This window comes from Cyprinodon tularosa, unplaced genomic scaffold, assembly GCF_016077235.1.
Source record: "Cyprinodon tularosa strain WSP-4 unplaced genomic scaffold, ASM1607723v1 ctg1241, whole genome shotgun sequence".
NCBI classification, from domain to species: domain Eukaryota; kingdom Metazoa; phylum Chordata; class Actinopteri; order Cyprinodontiformes; family Cyprinodontidae; genus Cyprinodon; species Cyprinodon tularosa.
In genome coordinates this window covers 19276-46440 of record NW_024038050.1, presented here as the reverse complement: position 1 = coordinate 46440, position 27165 = coordinate 19276, and the positions used below count along the sequence as shown (strand labels likewise).

The following is a 27165-nucleotide window of genomic DNA, read 5'->3' as shown; positions in this document are numbered from 1 at the left end:
AAAATCAAAAACGATTCCCAGAAATCAGACTAGATTCCCAGGAGAAGAACCTGAATCAACCAGTTCAGATTAAATAATCCTCAGAGTTGAAGCCACCTTTGACCCGATTACTGGAGAGCGCTGGTCCCCATCTGCTGATGGGAACCAGTATAAAAGAACTAAGGAAACAGTGAGATGGAGGAGAGGAGCTACCGTACCACGCCGTGTCACTGAAGTAAAGCACCAGATCTTCCACTCCTGAACGGAAGCGTGAAGAAGAAACACAGAAGAGGACAGGAGGAGGAACAATTAGAGGAAAACAGAAAACACGCATTTTACAACATTTTGATTGACAGAAGAGGTTTCCTGAATTAGGAGAACATTCTTCAAAATGTCTGAAGGTCTTCAGATTGATTCTTCCCTTTTGTTACAGTGGAATGTTTTCTTTCAGCATCGGGTTTTTGGAGCATCAATCATTCAGGCAGAGGATGAACAGCCTGACCTCAGAGCAGCTTCAACTTTTTATAAAAGGTCAGAATTAGAGAGAAGATTCAGAGAAATGCTGTTAGTCTGATAATGCATCCCTCAGTTCCTACATTTAGATCCTGGTTATCATCAGAGGAAACCTCCTTCCGAAAACTTAAAGGAATAGTACACCCAAAACATGATTAGCCTTCATTTTCTACTCACCTCCATGCTGAACAACACTCTGGAGTACTTTTTTGATATCTCAAATGCATCTGGAGATCTGGGAGACTTCTTGCTGTCTGCTGACATTCAAATAATGGAGGTCTATGGCGCCCGAGACAGAAAGGTCCACAAAAGTCCACAAAAACGTGTCAATATTCCTCCATACTGCTCGTCCAATGTAATCCAAGTGTCCTGAGTGGGTAGCATCCAGAATTTACTCGAAACGAAGTCATTTAGAACGTTTTAGAGCCTAAACAGTAGTGTATAGGATTTCCTAATAGCGCCCCCATGCGCGCTCACGATTCTACGGAAGCCGGCAGACCAAACCAGCGCATTCAGCTCGGCAAAGAACTCATGCTCTTCCTCAACACTGAAGTCCTCAGACATTTTTCTTTCGTTGTTTCTTTCTTTGCACAGGTAAACAGCACATTTCTTCTTCTACGCTTGCATTATCGGCAGACCAGACGCTGAATGCGCACTTCCTTCCGGTTTGGTCTGCCGGCTTCCGTAGAATCGTGAGCGCGCATGGGGGCGCTATTAGGAAATCCTATACACTACTGTTTATGCTCTAAAAACATTCTAAATTACTTCGTTTCGAGTAAATTCTGGATGCTACCCACTCAGGACACTTGGATTACATTGGACGAGCAGTATGGAGGAATATTGACACGTTTTTGTGGACTTTTATGGACCTTTCTGTCTCGGGCGCCATGGACCTCCATTATTTGAATGTCAGCAGACAGCAAGAAGCCTCCCAGATCTCCAGATGCATTTGAGATATCAAAAAAGTACTCCAGAGTGTTGTTCAGCATGGAGGTGAGTAGAAAATGAAGGCTAATCATGTTTTGGGTGTACTATTCCTTTAAGGCCACTGCACAGAAAGAGGACCAGGAAGCTGAAGGAGATCATAGAGGCTTGGAAAGAAATCAGGGATAAGTGGGAATTTCTGCACTTCATCAGGTTTCCTGTAGTTAGTGAAACCTTTACTTAAGAAACCGTCTCTTGACCCAGATGACTTGGTCAATTATAGACCTATATCCAATCTTCCAAAAGTGATGGTGTGCGATCACTTCCACCATAATGAACTTTTTGAAGAGTTTCAGTCTGGCTTTAGAGCTCATCATAGCACTGAAACAGCTCTGGTGAAAGTCACTAATGATATTCTCATGGCCTCAGATAATGGACTTGTATCTGTGCTCGTCCTGTTGGATCTCAGTGCTGCATTTGATACAGTTGACCATAATATTCTTTTAGAAAGACTTGAATATTTTTTTTGGAATTAAAGGAACAGCTCTAGACTGGTTTAAATCTTATCTATCTGATCGATTTCAGTTTGTTCATGTTAATGATAGATCTTCAACACGCTCAAAGGTTACCTGTGGAGTACCACAGGGATCAGTGCTAGGACCAATTCTCTTTACTTTATACATGCTCCCAATTGGTAGAATTCTTAGACAGCATGGGATTAATTTCCACTGTTATGCTGATGATACCCAGCTATATCTGTCTAAACTAAACCATTACATAGATTACAGTCATGTCTGAAGACATGAAAACCTGGATGACTCTTGTGCAGGAGTCACAGATTTGTGAGACTCACTCTTTCTAGCAAGGTGGGGGGGGATGCTTGGCTTGGGCCTCTCCCTGATAGGCCTGGAGCGCTGGTACTGCCAGGGTGGGGAGAGGAAAGGGACAGGAGGAAAGACCTGTGACAGAGAGAGAAGAAAGAAGCAGATGTTCTCTCCAGAAGTCTGCTTCTGAATGAAAGACAGGAAACCAGCAGCAGAAAGTCTCAGTGAAGTAGCTAAAGGTTACGAAGGAGCCTGATGTACAGAAATATGTGTTTCTACCTGAAAATAACTCAGATCAGAAATTCACAAATAGATGAGATACTGCAACTGCTGGAAGGACGCGTTTCTAAAAACAAGATCCCACAAAACATCTTTTGTAGGACTAAGCTGTGAATTGAGTTTAGGTTAGGTTTAGGGTTAGACATGTGTTGCTAATAGTTGGGGTTTGGGAAAGTGTCACAGTTGGGCCATTCATTAGTGAGAAATGAATGGAAGTCACTGGAAGGTCCCCTCAAGGATAGTGTGACACAACATGTGTGTGTGTGTGTGTGTGTGTGTGGGGTCTCACAATGTATTCTCTCCATGGCGTCTGCGAAGCCACACACTCGCTTTCACACACACCGGTCTGCGTTTGCTGCTCCATCCTCTCAGGTGTCTCCTGACACTGACACCTAGTGGTCAGGGTGGGAACAGTCTGCACACAAAAAGAAAACAGGAACAGCCCATAACATTTAATATTATTGGTGTCTTAGGTTCATGAAGCTTTTTAACTAACCCCCCAAAACTAGAAGAAGGAGCAGAAATAAGATCTAGTTGATAATTGGTTGATTTTCTCTCAGCCACTCAGGGTCAGAACTACACTCACCGGCCACTTTATTAGGTACACCTGTCCAACTGCTCGTTTACACTTAATTTCTAAGCAGCCAATCACATGGCGGCAATTCAGTGCATTTAGGCATGTAGACATGGTCAAGACAATCTCCTGCAGTTCAAAGCGAGCATCAGTATGGGGAAGAAAGGTGATTTGAGTGACTTTGAACGTGGCATGATTGTTGGTGCCAGAAGGGCTGGTCTGAGTATTTCAGAAACTGCTGATCTACTGGGATTTTCACGCACAACCATCTCTAGGGTTTACAGAGAATGGTCCGAAAAAGAAAAAACATCCAGTGAGCGGCAGTTCTGCGGGCGGAAATGCCTTGTTGATGCCAGAGGTCAGAGGAGAATGGCCAGACTGGTTGGAGCTGATAGAAGGGCAACAGTGACTCAAATAACCACCCGTTACAACCAAGGTGGGCAGAAGAGCATCTCTGAACGCACAGTACGTGGAACTTTGAGGCAGATGGGCTACAGCAGCAGAAGACCACACCGGGTGCCACTCCTTTCAGCTAAGAACAGAAAACTGAGGCTACAATTTGCACAAGCTCATGGAAATTGGACAATAGAAGATTGGAAAAACGTTGCCTGGTCTGATGAGTCTCGATTTCTGCTGCGACATTCGGATGGTAGGGTCAGAATTTGGCGTCTACAACATGAAAGCATGGATCCATCCTGCCTTGTATCAACGGTTCAGGCTGGTGGTGGTGGTGTCATGCTGTGGGGAATATTTTCTTGGCACTCTTTGGGCCCCTTGGTACCAATTGAGCATCGTTTCAACGCCGCAGCCTACCTGAGTATTGTTGCTGACCATGTCCATCCCTTTATGACCACAATGTACCCAACTTCTGATGGCTACTTTCAGCAGGATAATGCGCCATGTCATAAAGCTGGAATCATCTCAGACTGGTTTCTTGAACATGACAATGAGTTCACTGTACTCAAATGGCCTCCACAGTCACCCGATCTCAATCCAATAGAGCATCTTTGGGATGTGGTGGAACGGGAGATTCGCATCATTGATGTGCAGCCGACAAATCTGCGGCAACTGTGTGATGCCATCATGTCAATATGGACCAAACTCCCTGAGGAATGCTTCCAGCGCCTTGTTGAATCTATGCCACGAAGATTTGAGGCAGTTCTGAAGGCAAAAGGGGGTCCAACCCGTTACTAGCATGGGGTACCTAATAAAGTGGCCGGTGAGTGTATACATACGACCCTCAGTAAGTTACAGCTTACAGCGGGTTACAGGATTCCACAGACAAATAAGCCAAAAAAAACTACAGCAAACAATAAAGCATCTAACTGACCAACTGCATAGTTAGCTGTGCAATGGTTCGGTCTCGGCTCCTCAGCTCCTCCCGGAGCAGCTGTACCTCCAGCAGAAGCTCCTGCACTTACAGACAGATCACAGAGGAGAGGATTATGGGAAACGTAGGCCATCAGTAATAATACAGGAGCTTCATAAGGCTGAACTTGCTGACCTGCAAGTTTGAAACAGGGGACGAGTCAGTTGTGTCTGGACTCAGAGTGTCTGTGGTCAGCGTGTCGTCATCCAAGTGGTTGTCCTGAACACCGAAGGACACAAACAGGTTAAAAAATGTCCAAATCAAGGTATCAATGAGTCAGAGACAAAGAGCTAATCAGCAAAGTAAAGAAAAATAATGATATGAGAACATAACTTTACAACAGTCTTGATTCATCACTTTTATATTTGTTGTCACCTTTGCTTCCTGTCTGTGGAACCGATTGGGGCAACTGGGTTGTTACGCTGATCGGAGGTCACTAAAACTAGTGTTGATACATTGTGTGAGTTTGCCAATGTGGGACTCCATAATTTTCTCTGGTCCCCTCCCTGATCTGACCAGTGATGACATGTTTAGCCGCATGTCATCATTCAACCGCTGGTTGTCTAGGTGGTGTCCTGAAAACAACGTGGGCTACATTAAAAATTGGCAATACTTTTGGGGAAAGCCTGGTCTGATTCCGAGAGACGGCATCCATCCCACTCTGGATGGTGCAACACTTCTTTCTAGGAATCTGGCCACATTTATTACTCCTCCAAAACCCTGACCCCCCAGGGTGCAGACCAGGAAGCTGAGTCCTAGTTTAACAGACCTCTCTGCAGCTTCTCTATTGTTACCCACTCTTTACTCCAACCAGACAGTGTCTTGCCCACGACCAAAATCTATTAAAATAAAAAACATTCCCAAAGGAGCAAATCATGATAATATAATAAAGTAAAAATAACTCCAATGGTTTATTTAACATAAGATCTCTTTCCTCTAAAAGTATGATAGTTAATGACTTGATTTGTGATAATCACATTGACTTATGTTGCCTTACAGAAACCTGGCTGCAGCAAGAGGATTATGTGAGCATAAATGAGGCAACTCCTTCAAGCTATTTAAATTTTCACATATCCAGAAGTTCTGGGCGAGGAGGAGGAGTAGCAGCAATCTTCCAGTCTGACTTACTGATTACTCCCAAAACAGTTAATACCTACAACTCTTTTGTACATTTAACCCTTAATTTCCCTGATCCAATTTCTGCACATTCCTTATTTGCCGTCTCTAACTGCGCATCCTGCAAAGTCCATGACTGGATGTAATCAGCTGGTTTTCCTTAGATAGAAATCTTTGAACCTTTAATCTGACTGGTTGATCTAGAACTAGAAAGAGACCCAAGATGATCTGATGTTAATTGGAGCTATAGTGTCCCATTAGCAACGCAGTCTGCAGTAAATGTCCCCCATCATGAGGCTTCCTACTCATACAGCTGACAGAAATCTGTGTGTTCTTATGAGGACCTATGACTGGACCCCACCGGGTCTGTTCTTGGGTTAAAAGTTCAGCAAAAGCTCATCTCATGTTCAATAATGTAAAAGGAGAAGTTAACGTGATTATGACCCCCCTTCCCACCAACCTGCAGCAGGAAGCTCTGCAGGAACTCCAGCTGTGACCGGACTGCAGAACAATCCTCGGCGAGTGTCTCCACATCCAGACCCAGAGTGTGAGCAGCAGGAGAGCAGCAGGCTGACCTACAGAGAAGAGCCAGATTAGCCTCTGATGCTGCAAATCAACATGAACTCATCATGTCAGGAAATGCTGGAACTCCAGCGTAACAGAGACGTAGGACAGGATGAGATCACAGTACCTGATTTTTTCCTCCTTGGTATCAGGATACTGACAGTGTTTGTAGCTCTGAACATCACTGTGGACAGAAGATCAAACAAAACCTAAAAGTTAGAAGTTCAAAACATCCAGAAATGAGGCTTCTCTGCAGCAGCTTAGCATCCGCCTTCAAAATCGGCCTACAGCCACTGCTAAAAGTACAGCTAGGGCTGCAGAGTCCTGGATTTGCTTTTAGAACTGTGTCTGGGGTGGAAAGCAGCCTTAAAATAAGTCAGAGCTGTTGATGAACTGACATGTCTAATATGCTGCACATGCAGAGGTTTTCTCCCTTCCTGAAGGTTTCTGCTTGTCAAATGATCTGTCGGTGCCCATCAGACCAGCATTTATAAACTAATATTCATAACTCTAAAATGACCCGTAATGATGCCAAGTTCATGAAAGCTCAACACATATCAGCTTTAAACAAACGGGAAGGATCTCCAATGGGAAAGGATTCATGACGAAGGAATGCATCAGAATCGGACTTCTAGGATCTGCTGGGAATTTCCAGCTGGTTTGATTCAGCTGCAGATGAGCAGGTTTTCTCCTCACCTCTCGCTCTCATAGTCCGGAGCTCCCCAACACAGCTGCCTCCGTCTCCACTGAGCCATGCTGGACAGTCCGTCTCCATCTGCAAGGTTCACATCATCAGCATCATGAATCCCATTTTCAGCACATGCAAGCACTTGTTCTGGCATTCCAGTGGGACGTGATGGGGATCATTGCACGCACCGCTGTGCAGAGAGGAGTCCTCTGGGAAGTCTGCATCCAGCATCAGGTCATCATCAGCCAGATCACAGGAGTCTAGGTTGTTCAAAAGGTCCTGGGGACAAAAATTCATTCATTAATCAGGAAACATTTATATAAAGACAGAGCCATCTGCCCATAGTGCTGTACCAAACATTATAAAGCGCAACGAGACTGGACCTTTTTAATTTCGATGGAAGGATGTTGCAAAGGCAGACAACTTTGCAGGTCGTCTGCAAAGCAGTGAAAAGAAATTTTATATTCTCTAAAAATGTAACCAAGGGTTAGCATATACATTGATAACAATAAGAGGCCCAGAATGGAGCCCTGTGGTACTCCGCTGCTGAGTGAGGCACGTCCAGAAGTAAAAAAAACCAAGGTGGATGGCGAAAAATCGATTTTCAAAGTAACGCAGCCCGGCGGGCTGATGTGATCTACTTTCTATAGTTCTAGTGAGGACGCAGGCAGCAGCGTCTGGATCAGCTGTCTGATCTACTTTCTATAGTTCTAGTGAGGACGCAGGCAGCGGCGTCTGGATCAGCTGTCTGATCTACTTTCTATAGTTCTAGTGAGGACGCAGGCAGCGGCGTCTGGATCAGCTATCTGATCTACTTTCTATAGTTCTAGTGAGGACGCAGGCGGCGGCGTCTGGATCAGCTGTCTGATCTACTTTCTATAGTTCTAGTGAGGACGCAGGCAGCGGCGTCTGGATCAGCTGTCTGATCTACTTTCTATAGTTCTAGTGAGGACGCAGGCAGCAGGGTCTGATCAGCTGTCTGATCTACTCTCTATAGTTCTAGTGAGGACGCAGGCGGCGGCGTCTGGATCAGCTGTCTGATCTACTTTCTATAGTTCTAGTGAGGACGCAGGCAGCAGCGTCTGGATCAGCTGTCTGATCTACTTTCTATAGTTCTAGTGAGGACGCAGGCAGCAGCGTCTGGATCAGCTGTCTGATCTACTTTCTATAGTTCTAGTGAGGACGCAGGCGGCGGCGTCTGGATCAGCTGTCTGATCTACTTTCTATAGTTCTAGTGAGGACGCAGGCAGCGGCGTCTGGATCAGCTGTCTGATCTACTTTCTATAGTTCTAGTGAGGACGCAGGCAGCAGGGTCTGATCAGCTGTCTGATCTACTCTCTATAGTTCTAGTGAGGACGCAGGCGGCGGCGTCTGGATCAGCTGTCTGATCTACTTTCTATAGTTCTAGTGAGGACGCAGGCAGCAGCGTCTGGATCAGCTGTCTGATCTACTTTCTATAGTTCTAGTGAGGACGCAGGCAGCAGCGTCTGGATCAGCTGTCTGATCTACTTTCTATAGTTCTAGTGAGGACGCAGGCAGCGGCGTCTGGATCAGCTGTCTGATCTACTTTCTATAGTTCTAGTGAGGACGCAGGCAGCAGCTCTGGATCAGCTGTCTGATCTACTTTCTATAGTTCTAGTGAGGACGCAGGCAGCAGCGTCTGGATCAGCCGTCTGATCTACTTTCTATAGTTCTAGTGAGGACGCAGGCAGCAGCGTCTGGATCAGCCGTCTGATCTACTTTCTATAGTTCTAGTGAGGACGCAGGCAGCAGCGCCTGGATCAGCCGTCTGATCTACTTTCTATAGTTCTAGTGAGGACGCAGGCAGCAGCGTCTGGATCAGCTGTCTGATCTACTTTCTATAGTTCTAGTGAGGACGCAGGCAGCAGCGTCTGGATCAGCCGTCTGATCTACTTTCTATAGTTCTAGTGAGGACGCAGGCAGCAGCGTCTGGATCAGCTGTCTGATCTACTTTCTATAGTTCTAGTGAGGACACCAACCTATGAAGACACTGCTGCAGTGATCAGTTCTACTAAAGATAAATGCATGAATGAGTTTTCTAGATCTTGGTGGACATTAAGGCATTCGATGCTGCAGATGTTCTTTAGGTGATTTAAGGCTGACTTCGTTGTTTACATTTGATCACTGGTGAAATTTATGAAAAGGACATTTTCATTTTACTGCTAAGATGCTGCTCATTTACTGTCTGAAAACTTTACAAAACTACCTTTGTGAGCCTCTGAAGGTTCAGGTTTCAGTCCATCATGATGTCTCTGCTCCTTTGGTCCAAAGATTATTACCTCAGTTTGGTTTTTATTCATATGGTGCATCTACATACTGATCTGTTCTCAGCATCTAATCAACGCTCTGATGGGTTCATAGTCACCTGGTGACATCGGGATGTAAAGCTGTGTGTCGTCTGCATAGTTATGCTAACTGATCTGGTTGTTTGATAGAATCTGAGCCAAGGGGGGCATGTTGATGTTGCATCCTCAGAATGGACGAACCCCACATGGGATTTTTATGGTCTCTGATTTAATGTTCCCTATTTACACATAGAAGTCCTTAAGGTAGGATTCAAACCAGTCCAGTGCTGAACCAGAAATAAAATAATAGTATAATAAAATCCACCGATCAACAGAACTTAACTCTGCACTGGGATCCAATAACACCAGCACTGTGGTTATTCCAGAGTCTGAGTTAATACGGATGTCACTGAACAGCTTAATCAGGGCAGTCTCTGTACTGGGGTTGCTATGGAAACCTGACTGGTAGACATTAAAACAATTGGTCAATGTTAAGAAAGCATTTAACTGTTGAAACAACTTTTTTCAATAATCTTACTGATGAAAGTTAGAGATGCGTCTATAAATTTGAAGGATTCATCTTTTCAAGCTTTTCTTTTTCAACAATGGTTTGATAATTGCTGTTTATAAGGCTGGGGGGGAAATATCCAACATGGCGGATGGTTTCTTTAGCTGCGGCTGATCCAGACACTCTAAAACAGGTAAAACCTTCTAAAAAACCCTGAGAGTAAAAAGTCCAGACAGCAGGAAGAGGAGCTTAAACATTGTAGGCCTTTTCATTGTGGACTTCATCGGCCGCTGTGATAGGAGGGTTTGTTAACCTGTCGACTGTGCCAAATAAGGCGCAAGCATTGTTGATGTTTTTGTTGATAATCTCAGAGAAGAAAGTTTCTCTTTATAGATTTCATAGTTTAGTTGGAGTCCATTCTTTCTGCTTTCCTTCACTCTCTTCGTGTCTCACTGCTGGAACATTTCTTCATTTCATCTTCCCAGAGACAACCTTCACTTTAACTGGAGCAGTGGAATCGATGATGATGGTGGAACTTTGCATGTTTGAAATTAAATAATTATAATTGATCATAAAAACAGTGAGAAAAAGTCATGAGTGAAAACTGTAGCATGCCGCCCCCGATCAAGGATGAAACTTTACTGATGGGTTTTATGGATTTTAATTCCTTTAGAGTAATTTTCCATAAACTGTAATCTTTAAATCCACATATAACCACCATAAGAGCTGAAACACATAACAATTATACAGCTTATCATTTTTCATTAAACCATTTTAAATGTTTCATCTTGTACAAAAAATAAACATTGGAAAATACTATTGTACAAATAAATAACGCACCTTTTGCCTCTTCGGAGGGGCTGCCAGGGCTATATTTTGCGATACCGTAGGTCCGTGTTTAACTTAATGCCGTACTTATGAGAGAACAAGCTAACTGACACTATGTTGCGTGGGACCGGAAACACAAAAGCTTGACAAAATAAAAGCACTTAGCTCAAACCGGAAGTTGTTGACATTGTGAAAGAAAAAATGTGTAGAAAACCAATGAAACAAAACTCAACTCCATTTGTTGCAACAAGAAAAAGGTTATGGTTATTTACAAAAACACTTTGAAGTTCTGCTCTCCTTCCATTTTAGAATGCTCCGCCCCTTCCCATCATCTTAAATATCCAGAGATGCAGAGTGGAGCAGCAGGAGAGATCAGAGATGAAGCAGAGCTATGATAGCAGAGCTGAACGTGAGGAAAGGAAAAAATAACTGTATCCATATAATACTAATATTGGCTTAAACTGCATGTTTTCTCAATGGCTCCAGATCTCAGTTTAACAAGATAAATTAGGCCCTAATATAACAAGAATATGACAAGTTTTAATGTATTTCCTACAACTGCTATATATCCTCCACCATTATGGGTAATGGTGCACACGCTGCAGTGCGGCAAACGCACGGGGGCGAATGTCTGATCTCTAACGGGCAGAACTGCTGTCATTACAGAAGACGGTTTTCTGAGCAGCCGTTTGGCAGAGGTTGAGTTGGAGTCTGGTGCATCTTTGGAACAGGAAAATAAAGAAATGGATCAATTCAGACCAAAGAGAGCGATTAAACCGAGTCAGACCAGGACAGACTAAAGCTACTTAGTCAGCATGACCTGAGGAGGAGGAGGAGGTTTGCTTTACTATCATCTTCTGGCTGCATTCCACACAAAGAGACACCAGGGGGAGCCAGAGAACTGATTTTTTCCAAACAGCAGGAGATAAAGGTTCTTTCAAGCCGCAACTCTGACAAATGATAGATCAGGATCTAAAAATCGTCCTAATAAGACATTTTTGTCTTATTTCAGATAATAATAGAGATAGCAGCATCATCATTTATCTTTCTCTTCCAAAATGTTTACCTGTCTCCTTTTTCCTGAGTTAAGTCTTTGGTTGCTGACTTTCGGTTCCTGTGGTGCAAAAAATTCCTTCATGAATTTAATAAAATAGAAACTGGAACTATAGCTGAGCCAAATATTCCCTAAAGTTCATCAGCCTGACGGAAGAGTAAGGAGGAGCTGTCAGGAGGTCAAAGGTCATCTGCGAACCTGCAGGGTCCTTACCACGCTGTCGATGTCTGAGTCAAAGCTCCCGACGTGCTGAGTGGTGTTAGTGTGGAGGGAGGCTGTAGTAGCGCTGCCCCCTAAAGGCTCCAGTCCTTCCTCGTCCCACATGTAGGTCCCCCCAGAGCCACAGCTGTCAGAGGGGGACAGATCGAGAGAGGAGCTGCCCTGTGGAGGAAATCAGTTTCAGGTCATCCTGAGGTTCATATATCTCATTTATGATGTCTTTAGCTTACAAAAGAATTCAAATTAGATTAAATGAATTGTGTGACTTAAAAAGATAAAAATAAACTGTAAAGCAACTCTACCTGAGAACCTTAGATATAAACAAAGGAATGATTGGATTCCTTAAACTTCTAAATATAAAGTTTATCCATTTTCCACAGCTTGTAAACAAACAATCAATTGATCGGATGAATGGAGGTGATGGGATATAAGGTAAACCTACCGTACTGCAGATCGATGCTAAAATATAGATACCACAGACACCATTTGGCTCTGAAATCTATTTAGAATTGAAATGCTGATATTTTTGATCCTACATTCATTTCAGATAAAGCATGTTAACAAGAAAATGACCTAAAGGTTTGATGGTAGATACATAACCCAAACAGTAACGGACGATATGAAGAGTTAGCTTAGTTCGAAAAAACAAGACAAGAGTCGTTTGTGGGGAAACAGGGAAAAGTTGCTGCAAAGCAACAACCTGGTTCAACACTGCAGGTTAAAGCGATGATGAGGATGGAGGAGGACTGGGGGGCGGTGAGATGGAGGAGCCGTCAATAATAAGTGTGAAGCTGTTGGTTTTGGAAAAAGTTGATTTAGTGCCAATGAGCAGAATCTCGGTTTTACTACTGTTGAATTGAAGGCAGTTCTGCTTCTACTGGACCAGAGATATTTAACCTGTGTGTGAATATACTGCTGTCACAGGGTGTGTCTCTGTTAATCTCTAAGGAACTGTTGTAGCCCTTATTCTAGGCGCCTGGGGCTGTAAACTCAGCAATCTGCTTAAGATTAAATTGTTGTTAAATATTAAGTCCTGTTCTATAGCCTTTTACTGCATTGAGAAGTTATCTAGAAGGAAGTAAAAACCAGTGATTGCCTTTAGGAAAAGAACTGGGGATGAAAGCTCTGGGGTGGAAGCAGCTTCAGGGGGCAGAATAAAGGTGAGGCAGCATCCACACTGCGTATACAGAATGACCGGGCTCAGACTGCTTTGATCCAGTTGAACCTTCAGAGTTAGCAAAACTATTGTCTTCATCTAAGCCTTCAATTTGGATGTTAGATCCAGTTCCAACCAGGTTATTTAAGGAGGTATTCCCTTTGATCTCCTCCATTCTAGATGTGATTAATCTATCTCTGTTACAGGGATATGTACCAAAGGCTTTTAAGGTAATTAAACCTGTAATTAAACCTTTAATAATAATAATAATAATAATAATAATAATAAATTTTATTTCAAAGGTGCCTCTCTGGACAGTCAAGGTCACCGTACAAAACATAAAAACACAATGGCAGACACAAAGTCAAAACAGAATAAAAAATATATAAAAATGTGTTTATTTTTACTCTAGAAACCGTCTCTTGAACCAGATGACTTGGTCAATTATAGACCTATATCTAATCTTCCTTTCTTATCTAAAATTCTTGAGAAAGAAGTTGCCAGCCCTAACTACAGAAACTTGAAAGCATACAAACAAGCAGTCATAGTCTGTAGCTCAGAGTCACATTTACAGCGAAATGTTTGCAAAAATCAGCTTTTGTGGACAGACTATTATTGTTCCTTTAAATCAACATGCTGTTTCATTCATCTTAAAAAGCATTCAGAGCAGGAACCACATAAAGCATCAGGTCTAGACGCCGGGTCCACCTAGTGGGATGAGTGAAAAGCAGCATCTTCCTATTGGGTGTGTTTCTGCTGCAAACAAATGACAGATGAGCTCATCTATCTTTGCTTTGGGTGGGACCGACTCCACCTGCAGCGTAACAAAACCTCAGGTTTGTTTCGGTTGAATTGAACTAACCTGTAGAGCTGGTTGGTGGTGGTGTGTATGTGTGTGGGGGGGGCGCTTTACCAACATTATCTAGAATCATTTTATATTCAATTCAGTTCAGTTTATTTCTATAGCTCCAATTAACATCATGTCATCTCAGGTCACTTTATAGATCCAGATAAACCAGATCATCCAGTCAGATTGATTCAAAGTTTTCTATCTAAGGAAAACCAGCTGATTGCATCGACTCATTGACTCTTCAGCAATCCCTCACACTAAGCATGTTTGTAGCGACAGTGGAGAGGAAAAACTCCCTTTGAACAGGAAGAAACCTCCAGCAGAACCAGGCTCAGTGTGAGCGGCCATCTGCTGCACTGGGGTTCAAGGAGACAGAAGCAGACATAGAAAAAGAAGCATAGATACAAAAGGCAACTGTCAACCAGCTCCACAGGCGGCCCCGTCCAGGAAACACACAGCCAGGCAGACGAGCTCCGAGCCAGCTCCCATGTCAGAGGATGAAGAGAGCACATCCAGTTAGTCACAGTCAGAGAAACAGGACTACACTGGAAAACAGGCCAAGCTCCAACATCTAGAAACAAAGGTGTTGATGGCAGCAGCACAGCTGATATTTCTCTCCAGGATGGAGATATATTTATATCTTTTAAAAACAAAGCAGAGTGTGTATGACGTCATCCGCGTGCGCCGGCTGCCGTTCATTCATCCTGTTTGCTGAACTGCTGCTAGTTTTCCTCTCATGCCTGGAAGATGTCTAGTGCTGCTACCACAGATGATCTCGTTCTCAAAATGAACGATTCAGATTAGCTAGAATGAATAGAAGGGGTAGAGCGTAGCCGCCTGTGGCCCGGGCTGCCTTTTACAACTCCAGTGCGCATGCCGTCATACACGTGCCGCTTTGTTTTTAAAACATATAAATATAAAAAAATATACCTGTGGATGTCTGGGGGACAGTGATTGGCCTCCATGTTCTGAATGCTGGCGTACCATAAAGAATAAATGATGAAGAGTTTAGTTTGTGCCTTCAAGTCGTTGCCCATAGGAAGACGTTACTGGATATAACCTAATGGAATATCTTCAGAACGGCTCCAAATGGGGGGCGCTAGTGAGCCAAGATGGAGTAAAGTCGGATATTTCAGAGCTCCTGCAGGCATATCAACATTTTCGGTTAAAAAACCACAACTTCTCACTAATTGTGACCTAAATTGGTTTAATAGTGACCCTGGACTATAAAGAATTCCGTTCCGGTGGACGCTACTCGATAAATGGCGGATAAACTTCGCAAATTCAAATACGATGGTAGCACGCCAAAGCTAACTGCTAACACCAGATCCACGAAGCTGCGCACTCTAGAGGACGAAAACCCGCAACCCAAGAGCCCTGGTATGTGTGAAGAGCTGAAAGCCGATATCCTAACCTCCTTACGGGGGGAAATCTCCAAAATCATAAGGGAGGAAATGAGAAGCGCTCTGTCTGAGGAGTTCACCGCTCTCAGAGCTGATCTCAATGCAGTGAGGGCCGAAATTGCTAGTAATTCCACCGCCACCCGTGCAGAAATCACCTCAATTAAATCAGACGTTGAAGATGTGAAAAGTGGACTGTCTACATGGTCTGATGAGGTGAACTCACTGCAGACTATAGTTACCGACCTTCAAAGCGAGCTGGTTAAGATACGAGACAGGTGCGAAGACATGGAGGGGAGGATGAGGCGCGGAAATATTCGTATAGTTGGGGTGGAGGAATATCCCAACTCCGCCAATCCTAAGGAGGTCTCAAAAATTATCAGAGAAGCGCTTCAGATGGACCGGGATGTAAAAGTCGAATGCTCACACCGAACAGCTGTGCTGACGAAACCGGGCAGCAGAGAAAGACCCCGTGTGATCATCGCTAAGCTGCACTATGATGGAGACGCCGCTGACATCCTGAGAAGAGCCAGGGACAAGGCCCCGCTGACCTACCAGGGTAAAAGAATCGCAATCTTCCCGGATTACACCACCAGTGTGGCCAAAGCACGCGCAGCCTTCTCTGATGCACGGAAAGTATTACGGGGGCGAAGCGATGTGCGCTTTGGATTACTTTATCCAGCAAGACTCAAAATAACATACAAAGAGGACAGTAAGGAGTTTCGAGATCCTGTGAAGGCCATGGACTACATACGGAAGACCATTCCTGCTGCAATTACTGGATCTGAAACTGCTTAAATACCAACTGTGACTGTGTTTGGTAATGTCACATTTCTAAACTGGTATGTTTAAAGGGTGTGTAACACTGTCACTTCTAACTTGGTTAAATACTATAAAGTCATAATTAGTCATAATTTAGTTACATTCATAACACCAGTAGGTTCTACACTGTAGTTAAAGTACATATATTTATTTCCCCTGCGGGAGCCTGGACTTCCACATTTTTGATCTCTCTTGTTTTTGTTGTTTTTGCACACATCCGTCTCTTTCGGTTGTGTTTGTTGCTGCTTTTATAGTGGCTAGGGTCTTAAACCCACTACTTTGCATTATGTTAGTTATGCACTTTTTTAATTGTGTTTTCTGCGTTTTGATCCCTCTGTTCCCCAAGGATCTTATTGCATTTAAAAAAACAGAGCTTCTGAATCTTAGTCTTGACAATTTTGTACAGCAAAGCCTCACTACTTTTATTTTATTGCATCATCTTGGTTTTCAGCGTTCATGTTATTCAAATGCTTGGTCCCACCAGTCAAATGGCCGTCTCTGCCTCCAATACAATACTATCACATATATATTTTAAATTAAATTAATTATGAGTACACTAACTGTAACAAGTTATAACGTGAGGGGTTTGCATAGTCCAATCAAAAGAAAAAAAGTTTTGCTGCAACTCAGACAATCAAAATGTCACGTAGCACTGTTACAAGAAACACACCTATCAGATATGGAGCATATAAAATTAAATAGGTCTTGGGCTGATAAAGTTTACTACTCGTCACATTGCTCTGGTAGAAAAAGGGGTGTTGCTATATTAATACATAGGCAAATAAATTTCACTGAAACGTTGGTACATAAAGACAAAGAGGGTAGATTTATATTGGTAAATGGGATAATTGATGGAACAGCTGTATCCTTTATAAATGTATATGCCCCTAACGAAGATGTACCAGGGTTTATTCAGTCAGTTTTCAATATGATTGCAGAATACAGTTCTGGTCTGCTGATCGTCGGAGGGGATTTTAATTGTGTAATGTCAAATCTAGATAGACAACCACTCTCTCGGACACCCATATCTAAGATGGGTAAAATGCTTAAAAATATGTCTGTGGAAGCTGGATTAGTGGATGTATGGCGATCCAAATTCCCAAAAAATAGAAATTTTACATTTTACTCAAATCGACATGCATCTTACTCACGAATAGATTACTTTTTTACCACCAAGGCCGAACTACACAGAGTTGAGGATATCATAATATCGCCCATCACAATCTCTGACCATGCACCCGTTACCCTCGAGTGGAATATAGGATTGACACCATCATTTAAGCAATGGAGACTTAATGCCTCCCTTCTTAATGACCAAGAATTCATCAATTTTGTTAAATTAGATCTCAAAAATTATTTGGACATAAACAATACCCCTGAAACATCTCCTATTATGTTGTGGGACTGTGCAAAGGCTTATTTAAGAGGTAGTATCATCTCCTATACAACAGCAAAAAAAAGACAAAAGGCAGCCAAACAGAAATACTTAGAAGATAGAATCCAAGATCTGGATCTTCAACATAAAAAGACTAGAGCATCCGGGATCCTGAATGATTTGAACACCGCACGGAGAGAGCTCCAAGATTTGCTATCGGAAAAGATAGAAGGTAACCTTCGTTTTGCCAAGCAGCAGTATTATGAAAATGGAAATAGAGCGAGCAGACTCTTGGCCTTCCGACTTAAAAAACAACAGTCCTCAAACGTAGTTTTAAAGCTGAAATCGGGCAATAAATCCATCTTAAAACCAAAAGATATTGCTGAAACATTTGCGGAATTTTATAAGGTTTTATACCGAGACACGGACACTTGTGATGATGAGAATAAAATAGCAGACTACTTACAAAATATAAATATTTCAGAATTATCTGATACTGTAGCTAAACAATTAGATCAGCCAATTCAAGAAGAAGAAATAAAAAATGTTGTCTCTTCCCTTAAAAATAACAAAAGTCCTGGTCCTGATGATTTCATAAATGAATTCTATAAGTGTTTCATAGACATCGTTAGTCCACTATTATTAGAAGCATATCGCTTTTCTTCAGAAACTAAAACAATGGCGCCATCTTGGTCTGATGCCACAATAGTTGTATTACATAAAGAAGGTAAGGACCCTACTGACTGTGGGTCATATAGGCCATTATCAATGCTTAACGTGGACGTACGCATTCTAACTGGTATTCTGGCAAGACGATTTAATTTCATAATAAATAAAATCATACATCCAGATCAAACCGGATTCATTGTCGGGAGGCATTATGGAAATCATTTACGGCGTTTATTAAATATTATCTCTCACCAAAAAGAAAATAAAGCTATGACAGCTGTAGTGTCTTTAGATGCCCAAAAGGCCTTTGACCGCGTATCATGGAGATACCTTATTCAAACATTAAAGAGATTTAAATTTGGGCCGAAATTCATAGATTGGATACATACATTATATTCATCCCCACAAGCGGCTGTAAGAGTTAATGGTTTCAGGTCGGCGAGTTTCAAATTGGAGCGCGGATGCAGGCAGGGGTGTCCTCTGTCACCTCTTTTGTTTGCAATTAGCATTGAACCACTGGCCCAGCTCATTAGAGATACTGATGAAATGAAAGGGATTTTGATTGGCACAGAGGAACATAAAATATCCCTTTACGCAGATGATGTACTTCTATATATGGCTGATCCGACATCCTCAATTCAACGTCTGAAGGAAATGATTTCTGTTTATGGCAATTTTTCTGGTTATAAAATAAATGTTGATAAAACAGAAGCAATAGATATCAATAGCAATATTCCACTGGAGGTCAAACAACAGAGCGGCTTTAGGTGGCCAAAGGAGGGCATTAAATACCTAGGCATCAACATTCCTCTTTCATTAAAAGATTTGTATCATGTCAATTACAGTAAAATATTGACTACAATTAAAAATGACCTGGAGAGGTGGTCAGCATTGCCCTTGTCCCTCCTCGGTCGCATTGAAACCATTCGCATGAATTTGTTACCTAGATTACTGTATTTGTTCCAGATGTTACCGGTTAGCATACCTAGGGCCACATTCATTGAATTGGATAAAAGTATATCAAAATTCATATGGCAAAGCAAGCGCCCTCGCATAAAATATAAAACACTACAAAGAAGTAAGACAGAAGGCGGTCTTAAGCTTCCTGTTTTAAAATATTATTTCTGGGCAGCTCAGTTAAAACCTTTAATTTCATGGATCCAACAGGATTCTCAAACAAGATGGCTGAGCATTGAGCAAGCAAAGTGCTCAGTACCATTAAAAGTTTTGCCATTTTTAGATATTCCAGTAAAGGAGCTGCCATTGTGGACTAAAACCACTTTTGACATTTGGAATAAAGTGCGAATTTCTTTCAAGCTACCAAGAGGCTTATCAACTTTATCAAGCATTGGACATATTCAATCCTTCACACCCAATTTATTGGACAAAACGTTTTCTAAATGGGCTGAACAGGGGCTTACATTTCTTCATCAGTTGATCCACAAGAACAACCTTATGGCATTTGAAGAGCTATGCAGGAATTTTCATCTCCAGAAAAGTGATTTCTTTAGATATTTACAGCTGCGCTCATTTCTAGTTGCACACAGGGACTGGGAAAGAGTGCTTAATCCCTCACCAATTGAAAAACTCCTAATTCATTTTCAGAAAGGGGGAGGAGATAAAAAATTGATAGCAAAGTTATACAGTGTATTTCTGTCAATGAACCTCAACGATCCCACTAGGACAAAACAAAGATGGGAGGCAGAGACGGCCAGAATAATCTCTGATGAAACATGGGAGGGAGTCTGGACTGAGGCACATCGAGTTACAAACTCCAATACGTGGCGGGAATATAAATGGAAAATCATAAGTAGATATTTTAGGACCCCGGATGTTGTTGCCAAGATGGATCCTAGAGTACCAAGCTTGTGTTGGAGAAACTGTGGCTCAGCGGTCCCCAATCATACACACATTTTCTGGTCATGTCCCAAACTACTAAACTTTTGGGATGAGGTGTACAGGACTATGAACCAGATCTTCACAGAGGTTATACCGAGGGATGTTACTGTTGCGGTACTTGGTATTATACCGGAGGGTTTGCAAGGACGGGCCAAAACTTATCTGTTGAATGTTTTTTTTACAGCAGCCCTGAAATGCATTACAATCAGGTGGATGCAGTTGGAGCCTCCTTCCTATGATTTATGGGTACAAAAAGTAAGAGAGTTGTACACAATGGAAAAGATAACCTACTCATTAAGACTTCAAAAAACCACCTTTAGCCTCCGCTGGGGGCCAGCAGAAGCTATGTTGATGTAAATAAGCTTAACAAGTTTGTTTCTTGCATATGGTGTTGAGCTATTCCATCCAAAGTGTATGCTTATGCTGGGGTCTCAGGATGATGTGCCTACAAATTCGAGGCTGTGATTATAAGGCATCAAGCTAAGATGTTCATTTTTTTTTTTTTTTTTGGAAAACTGTATATTTTCAACTTTTGTGTTATGTACCATTGATGCGTGGCTGTACAATTGCTCTGTAAAAAATAATAAAAGTATAAGTTCTAAAAAAAAAAGAACGGCTCCAAATGACACTAAACTCAGATGGGAGAGTAGAACAGAATGGAATAACGGAAAATCAAGGACCAATGGAAAAAAAACAGCGTTCCCTTTAAATAACCTGGTTGGAACTGGATCTAATGTCCAAGCCACGGCCACCCTGGGGTATGCCCTGCTCACCCCACTGGTCCCCCCCCACTGGCCACCCCACTGGCCAAATTGTAGTAGCATGGGTTTAGCGTTTCACCCCATTGCACCCAGCAAAGCAGCCGCTCTCCCTGTCCTTCCTGCACACTGTAGTCCTCCTGCCCTCCCCCTCCACTACCCGATATTTGCTTGTGCAAATGAGCTACCGGTGCAGATGGCGCTTCAGGTACAGATCAGGTACGCACCGCTCCTGTGCGCTCAGAGAACTACGGCTCAGCCTGTGGCCGCTTTAACGGTGAGAAAGGGTAGAAAACTAACAGTAAGTAGTAAGTAAATAAGTCAAATAATTTTTTTGTGAAAGAAAAGAGGGATATGTGAAGTGTAACATTATACTGTTAAAGCAGCTTTTAGTGTGTTTCTGACAGTTATGTAGCTAACTGGGTGAACTGGTGAATCAGGATGGATGGACAATTTACAGACATGGAGAGAGGAGGAGAAGGAGGATGGAGGAGCAGGAGGATGGAGGAGGAGAGAGAGGAGGAGAAGGAGGAGGAGTAGAAGGAGGAGGAGCAGGAGGAGGAGGAGCAGGAGGATGGAGAATAGAAAATGTGCAACTTATTTCAAATCTAAATCAAACAACTATTGTTGAACTGAAAATGCTAACTGGTCCATTTCTCTGCACCTCAGATCAGTAGAAACATTAATAATCACAATGAGCCAAAGATGGAGAAGCTAATTAATTTTGTTCTGTTAATTTAAAATGGATTAACTAAGATCTGTTTTCTAGATCTTATTTTAAATCTGCAGGACTGGGATTGGATAAAGCAGGATAATCTGTCCTGTTAGATCCTACCTCAACTCCATACCTTCCTGCAACATTTACAAGCAACATCCTCAGTACTTTTAGTCAAAGTCATCCTATAGACTCCGCCCCCTACACATCCTAATCATGCATCAGTGAGGAAGTCAGAAGCTCCTCAGGGCACTGTGTTTGTATCAACACATTTAAACACACAGTTTTGGACAATAGACCAGGCAGGAATCATCCTGCAGGAGGAACTCCATGGATCTGAAGCAGCAGGAATCACAGAAGCAGACTTGGGACCTGACTAGACGGACACTTGGGAGAAGTGCAGTTGTTCCACCTCTGGTAGGAACCAGATCAGACTGATTTCTAATAATAGTTATCATGTGAATCAGAACCGTTTTTTCCCTAAATCATTTTCTAGAAACATTTAAAAATAACATACCTGTTCATGATAGTCAGACTGACTTGGCTTCCGCTGGCGGGCAAGTCGCTCAAGTCTCTCCTCTCCTTTATCACCTGAAGACATAAAGATTTTTTCTGATCGATAGACCTTGAAGCTTCTGCTGATCCTTACAGCTCATCCTTTAAAATGTACCTCTGATGGAGGTCCAGTCAGGACTATCATCCAGGAAGTACAGTCCTGTTGTCTTGGTGACGCTGCTCATTGCACTCTGGTCTTCGTCCAGCCTGGTGCATGATTGGTCGAGTCCTGAGTCATCCTCTTCATTTTTGGATGAGAACTGTAAAACGCCAGCTCCTCCGTTTCCTGAAAACAAAAGAGGATGAAAAATAATGAAAAAACTGTTTACTGGTTTTAATTTAAGTTGAGTTTATTAGAAATGTAATGTCATCTTCTCCATTAATCAATAAAACATCCACCTCTCTATTAACGAGCTGCTTTGCTGATTTTTATAACATCCAAAAACATTCCTAGTGTCTCACCAAGGTTGTCAAAGTCGTCCATGTACTCCTGATTAATGTCATTCCTGTCCAGGGAGGAAGTGGAGGACAGAGACATGTCCTCCAGCATCTCGCCGACAACTGATCCAACTTCCTGTGGAAGGATCTCATTTGAAAGCTGCTCCAATTCTGGGGCCTCTGGACTGTTTTCTGCAGGGAAAGGAAATCTAGAGACAAACCCGAGTCTACAGCTTCAGCAACGATAGCTGACCCAAAGAAAAGACGGACTTACCGGGTTTGTGTTCAGTCGATGACGGCGACTCGACTGAGTGAACATCCTTTTCACCACTGTGCACGATGGCTCCTGTCGCTCGAAGAGGGCAGGTCTTCTTGATAAGTGACGGGCGGGACAGCTTATAGCTGATGCCGATGGGTCTGGCCGTTGGATTCGGAAAGAGGGGCGCCTTTAGGGCGGACTGTGGCAGCTGGGAGGTGGGGGCCACCCCCAGTCTCCCTGGAGCAGCTCTGCTCACAGGTGATTTTAATGCCTTTCCTCTATGAAGAGCATAAGAGGAGGAGGAAGAGGCGGGGGATCCATGTTGGGCAGCTTTGCTGGTGAAGGTTGGAGACGCCTGCTGGCGGACCTGGTTGAGGCTCTGGGAGCGAAGCCGATCGCGATCAGTCAGCCGCATGGCAGCAGGACCGCCAATGTTATCGCTAGACTGGGAGCGGCTGGCAGCCGCTTTCTTCAGGAGGGGGGAACTAGACTGAGATCCAGAACCTGTAGGAGGCCGAGGGAAGGTCGGAGCCTGCCTCAGAGAACCGCTGATCTTGGTCTCTGATTTTGATCCTGGACTTTTCTTTAGGCTTTGCTTCGACATGTTGGACAGAACTGATGAGGTCGGGTTTGGTTTGGAACCTTGAGATCTGTTTTTAGGAACAGGAAGAGCTGTGGGGCTGGACTGTGGAGACGGTGATGAGGATGATGATGTAAGCTGCCTTCGGCCTTTAGCTGCAGAGGGGCTGATTTGCTTGTTGACATCCTGCTGTGACAGTAGCGCCCCCTGCTGCACACACAGCTGAAAGGCGCTGCCACCTTTTCCTTTCTTGCTCTCAGCCTCATCACAATCAGCTGCGTGTTCCTTCCTCCACTTTGTCAGAAATGAACCGGGAACCCGGATGAATCCGTTCTGCTTTGCAGACGATGAGGGCATGGCGCCTCCTGCAGGTCCGGGGTGGTGGTAGAACCCGTTGGTAAGACGAGTTCTGCCAGCTGCTGGAGCTGTCTGTGACCGGGAGCTTAACTGGGGGAGGCGGGACACCATGGTGGGCATGATGGAAGGGTCAACAAGAGGAGAAGCAGACATCAGACTCCGCCCACTTCACCATGGAGACAATTATCCAGTAAAGCTGCACTGGATGGAGAAGGAGAGAGGAAGAAGGCACACCAATATTTAAAACATGAAAGATTCACAATCTGTCCTTGTGAAAATATCTCCAGTGGATATTTCAAGAAGTTAAGAGGAAAACTATCAGACTTCCTCTGATGACCAACTGTTCAGAGATCAACATGAATACAGAAAGTTTTACAGCCAACTTTACTGCCAAATAATCAAAGGTCATTGATTAAGAGCTGAAACGTGTGGCGATAACACCTGAACGTAGCTCAGCTGATGAGTCACTGCTGCTGCAGCCGCAGCAATAACAGGAATGAAACATCCCTGCTATCTTAGTCAGGCTTTTCTATTGACTTCATTTCTACAGCCTAGCTGTGACCCCTGACAGCTTCATACCTAATCCTAACCCCAACCTGAACTCAATCCACCCCTCAGATCTAAACCTGTCCACCATCCAAAGAAGGGAGGGACTATTCTGGCCCACATGAGGATGGGGGGCAGGTTTACCTGCAGATCGCCTCAGAGCGTCCCAGAATTCTGGGAAATTGGCCCCTTTTACACTTTCCCCACAATGTAACTAATCCAGGGTTCTTCAAGTGCATCGGCACGCTACGCTAAAAACTGTCAGGGCTGTGATGAAGTACGACCAATTGTCCTCCCTGGCTGACACCCAGGCCCCCTCTCTTTGGTTTCTGTTGAACGCGCTGCAGAAACAAGGCTGGATGAGCTAAAAGTAGAGGCCGTCATCGGCCAAGATGCCACCAATAGAAACTTCTGCCACTTGCTTATTCTGCTCCTCCGCGCCTCCCCTGCTGGCCAGCCAGATCGGGACGGATCATCTGCTCTTCAGTGCTGCTGAACAGAAGGAGTTTTAAGCCCTTCAGTTTGGAACAGCAGGAACACGTTTCATCAGTTGCTTGGGCCATCACTGACTGGTTTCCATAATCCCTTCATATTTCAGACAGGTAGTTATCTAAACCTCACCTTTTCCCAGGAAAAAAGAAGCCGGTCAGCGTGCGACCGATATATGGCGGGTTTGGTCCATGATGCGGCCATCACAGCTTCTAGTCCTGCCCTGGTGGGTTTTGCTGTCTTCCCTAATTTTCTAATCCCATTTCCTGTCTCCCTGCTTAGAACATAAGTACTAAAAAAACTAATAAAATAATCCATAAATTTCTATAGAACCAATTTACATCATGTCAGGTCAATTTATAGATCCAGGTCAACCAGATCATTCAGTTTTCTATCTAAGGAAAACCAGCTGATTGCATCGACTCATTGACTCTTCAGCAATCCCTCACACTAAGCATGCTTGTAGCGACAGTGGAGAGGAAAAACTCCCTTTAAACAGGAAGAAACCCCCAGCAGAACCAGGCTCAGTGTGAGCGACCGTCTGCTGAGGCCCACTGGGGTTCAAGGAGACAGAAGCAGACATAGAAAAAGAAGCATAGATACAAAAGGCAACTGTCAACCAGCTCCACAGGCGGCCCCGTCCAGGAAACACACAGCCAGGCAGACGAGCTCCGAGCCAGCTCCCATGTCAGAGGATAAAGAGAGCACATCCAGTGAGTCACAGTCAGAGAAACAGGACTACACTGGAAAACAGGCCAAGCTCCAACATCTAGAAACAAAGGCGTTGATGGCAGCAGCACAGCTGATATTTCTCTCCAGGATGGAGGGTTAGAACCAATTTTAAACCAACGATAGTTAGAGGAGTGCTAATGATCATATCTCAAATAGAATCCCATAAAATCATTACTGCTAAGAGCAGGTGGGCTGATGGTTCCACAGAGCGATGGCTCTGGGTGAGTTTTACTTAGACAACTTTTTTTTTCATTTTGTACACAGAGTGTATACAAAAAAAAATTATTTTTGTACAGCTCTCATGACATTTCCATTTCTTAAAGTGCAGCAGTTTGGCAACTGGTTTAAAAAGTTTTCCAGCATTTTGCTTCAAAGTGCCTTTTATTCCTGATTAAGTTCATCAATAAAAACAGGACATCATCCCACTGCCCTACAGCTTCAGCACATGGTCTGTTTGGTTAAATTAGAAGATAAAACATCAACTATCTATTTCCTAACCCAGAGACAACCAACTGTGTATCACAAGCTTCTTCATGCCTCAAAGAAAACAGCTGATGTGAACATGGTGCCACAGCTGAGGAGCTTGTGATTTCAGTGTGAGAAAAGAATTTTCTGTTTTTTAATCATCTTCACGGAGAAGAGATGTTAAATTACATAAACAATCCAGATTCTGATGATCATCCTGCAGTGATTGCATTAAACCCAGACATTTTCCACTTTACAGTAAAAGAAGGAAGATACGAGGCAGCATGGAGGCGAGTCATGGCTTCCTAAACAGTCACCGTGACGCAGCAACACAGCTTTAAATCTCACTATAACTAAACTGAAAGGTTAGAACCCATTAAAACGTGTGCTATGATTGGCAGTCAGTATAGCCAATCAGAAGGTAGCGTCGCCTCATGTGGTTAACAGCAGACTAATTTTGTTCAGTCTCAGGAGTGGAGCAAACAATGATCGTTTTCTTTGTCATAAATGATTATTATCAAAGATTCTGTCTACTTTATACACTTTAGTCTTAATTTATTGCAGAATACTTTGGGTCATTTGTCATTCTTTTTTATATGCTAACTGCTAAGCTAACATTCATCACTAAGTGTTTTTTGCGTGTTATTAGTTTTTTTAGTGGTTACTGAATAAGTGAAATGATTTATTTTTAGTAATGTTCTTATGTAAAGAACCACAGATAGTTTCTGTTGGTCTAATGTCTGATTTATTAGCCTCACCTCCAGTGATGCTAAGAAAGCTAACCCGCCTACATTTGAGTGGTTAGCTTTATTAGCCTCTCCTCCAGTGATGCTAAGAAAGCTAACCCGCCTACATTTGAGTGGTTAGCTTTATTAGCCTCTCCTCCAGTGATGCTAAGAAAGCTAACCCGCCTACATTTGAGTGGTTAGCTTTATTAGCCTCTCCTCCAGTGATGCTAAGAAAGCTAACCCGCCTACATTTGAGTGGTTAGCTTTATTAGCCTCTCCTCCAGTGATGCTAAGAAAGCCAACCCGCCTACATTTGAGTGGTTAGCTTTATTAGCCTCTCCTCCAGTGATGCTAAGAAAGCTAACCCGCCTACATTTGAGTGGTTAGCATTATTAGCCTCTCCTCCAGTGATGCTAAGAAAGCTAACCCGCCTACATTTGAGTGGTTAGCTTTATTAGCCTCTCCTCCAGTGATGCTAAGAAAGCTAACCCGCCTACATTTGAGTGGTTAGCTTTATTAGCCTCTCCTCCAGTGATGCTAAGAAAGCTAACCCGCCTACATTTGAGTGGTTAGCTTTATTAGCCTCTCCTCCAGTGATGCTAAGAAAGCTAACCCGCCTACATTTGA

General features: G+C 43.2%; 1 protein-coding gene across 2 annotated transcripts in view; it reads right to left on the bottom strand.

Annotated features, from left to right (window-relative positions):
- The window catches only part of LOC119777537 (serine-rich coiled-coil domain-containing protein 2-like), a 50878-nt gene that overhangs the window by 6068 nt on the left and 17645 nt on the right, over positions 1–27165 (bottom strand). The window contains exons 2-13 of one of the 2 annotated variants that reach the window (XM_038276436.1): positions 22657–23779; positions 22407–22574; positions 22060–22230; positions 21907–21980; positions 11740–11907; positions 7019–7109; positions 6839–6917; positions 6270–6326; positions 6039–6153; positions 4598–4681; positions 4424–4504; positions 2809–2934 (exon numbers count right to left, since the gene is read on the bottom strand). In XM_038276436.1, the coding sequence (XP_038132364.1) occupies positions 2809–2934; positions 4424–4504; positions 4598–4681; positions 6039–6153; positions 6270–6326; positions 6839–6917; positions 7019–7109; positions 11740–11907; positions 21907–21980; positions 22060–22230; positions 22407–22574; positions 22657–23731 (2289 nt within the window). In that variant the 5' untranslated portion in view covers positions 23732–23779. Of the gene's footprint in view, positions 1–2808; positions 2935–2995; positions 3099–4321; positions 4505–4597; positions 4682–6038; positions 6154–6269; positions 6327–6838; positions 6918–7018; positions 7110–11739; positions 11908–21906; positions 21981–22059; positions 22231–22406; positions 22575–22656; positions 23780–27165 lie in introns of those variants that run through there. The other variant, XM_038276437.1, reaches the window with a different exon arrangement.